Source organism: Atta cephalotes, assembly GCF_000143395.1.
Source record: "Atta cephalotes unplaced genomic scaffold scaffold00021, whole genome shotgun sequence".
NCBI lineage: Eukaryota > Metazoa > Arthropoda > Insecta > Hymenoptera > Formicidae > Atta > Atta cephalotes.
The window spans coordinates 2,897,963-2,899,946 of NW_012130085.1; the positions used below are offsets into that span (position 1 = coordinate 2,897,963).

The following is a 1,984-nucleotide window of genomic DNA, read 5'->3' on the forward strand; positions in this document are numbered from 1 at the left end:
TTATTTAGTTTGTTATATATATATATATATATATATATATATATGTATATATATATATATGCTATACATTCTAGTGCAATTTATATTATGCAATAGAATATGACTATTATATTAGAAAAAAGTTTGTACATTGCAGTTTTTTTAATATCATGTTTGCGCAGCCTTCGATATGATAATATCGAACCATTTGAGAGGCGTAACTATGATTAGTAGTTTTAAAATGATACGATACAGTAGTTGTGATGATAAGTGGATAATAATGTTAGATACGATGTATTTCGAACCCGACAAATGTGTGAATAATATTTTAATAACCAATTAAATAACGTAATGTAATATCTATAATAAGACTTACTTATCTGTTTTTATTTAATAAGAGTGAAAATAAATATATAATTAGTTTTTTTTTATAGACTTCGTGAACAATTTATCTTCACAAATCTTTAATTTTATATATTTTAACATCTTGCTTTAAATTGAAGTTTTATGATAACTTAATTAAAAATTATGCCAACTTAATAAAAAATGAATTAAAAATTAATTTTTAATGAAGACATTATTTTAATATATTAATATACATATTTAATATACATATTTTCATGTTATTATATCAATTTCATATTATTATATCAATTTTTCATCTAAATCTTTAAAAAATTATTACTTTTAGATATGCATCATATCGACATCACAATATTATTCTTTCTAAATGTTTACTGAACCTAATCGAACTAGTTTGTATTTCTCATGTCCTCATATGATTTTAATTATAAGATTACAATCCAAATTTTTGTTTTAATCATTTTTGCAATCATTTTTACATATTTATTTGTTTTTACATATTTATTATGTAAATTATAGGGCCGAATATTATACTCTCTCAAAGTTGCAACCTCAAGAGGCTTCTCCTGCGAAGGGTACCGATTCTAGCATGGCTACCTTTGTACAGTTGGAGCAAACTTCTACAGGACACTTTGGCAGGGTTGACAGTGGGTCTGACCGCAATACCGCAGGGCATAGCATATGCAATAGTGGCTGGACTTCCGGCACAGGTGGGTACACGATACGAGCACATATATACACTTGCGATTGTGTACTTGCTGCATATAAACTTCCTTCTGCGAATGACGTTCGAATTAAAGTTATCGTTTTTCAGTACTTTAGCGTAAATGATAATTCTCCAAAAAATTTATTAGAAAAATCTAATATTGCTATATTCTACAATGTTAAAACGATTTGAAAGAAAATTTTAGTTTGTATTTAAAAATTCTCAAACAAAAAATTTTGGAAGTCCATGAAAAGTTCATTCACAATCCTAAAACTCACGATGATACTATAGTTTAAAAATAGAGATTGCACACTCGTGGAATATTCGCAATTTTTCGCTCGGTTAATTAAATTTCTTAAGTATTTTGAGGAAGTCTTCATCGAGTAACCGATCTAATCTACAATAGTTGGAAAGACAACTCTCGTTAGGTGAACTTTTGAAAACTTCAGTATGGCCTGTACAGCAGTTTCATGGGTTGCTTCGTTTATCTGGTCTTCGGTAGTTGCAAGGATGTAACGGTAGGACCTACCGCGATAATGGCATTAATGGTACAAAAGTACGTGAACATTATGGGAGAAGACATTGCTGTAAGTGACCCTTATTAACTTTCGAATATATTTCGATATTTAATTTAATTTTTATATTATTTATATATATATATATATATATACAATCTGTATTATAATTATCTTTATTAATATATCCGTATCAAATTAATAATACAATTTATCAGTACAGTTTAATTTCTTTAATATATTTGCTTTGTATCTATTTTTAAATTACTTGTTAAATTCAATTCAATTCATTTTAAATTTGATATTTATAATTGATGTGTGATTTTATTGCAAGATATGTATTTTATTTGAAATACGATAGAGAACGTCATTACAGTCAAAGTTAGATATTTCAACTAATATAATATATATATATATATAT

The 1,984-nt window shown here is 26.3% G+C and overlaps 1 protein-coding gene across 1 annotated transcript in view; it reads left to right on the forward strand.

Annotated features, from left to right (window-relative positions):
- Positions 1–1,984, forward strand: part of LOC105619450 (sodium-independent sulfate anion transporter-like) — a 25,136-nt gene that overhangs the window by 13,452 nt on the left and 9,700 nt on the right. The window contains exons 2-3 of the mRNA XM_012200968.1: positions 862–1,052; positions 1,498–1,635. Of these exons, the coding sequence (XP_012056358.1) occupies positions 862–1,052; positions 1,498–1,635 (329 nt within the window). The remainder of the gene's footprint in view (positions 1–861; positions 1,053–1,497; positions 1,636–1,984) is intronic.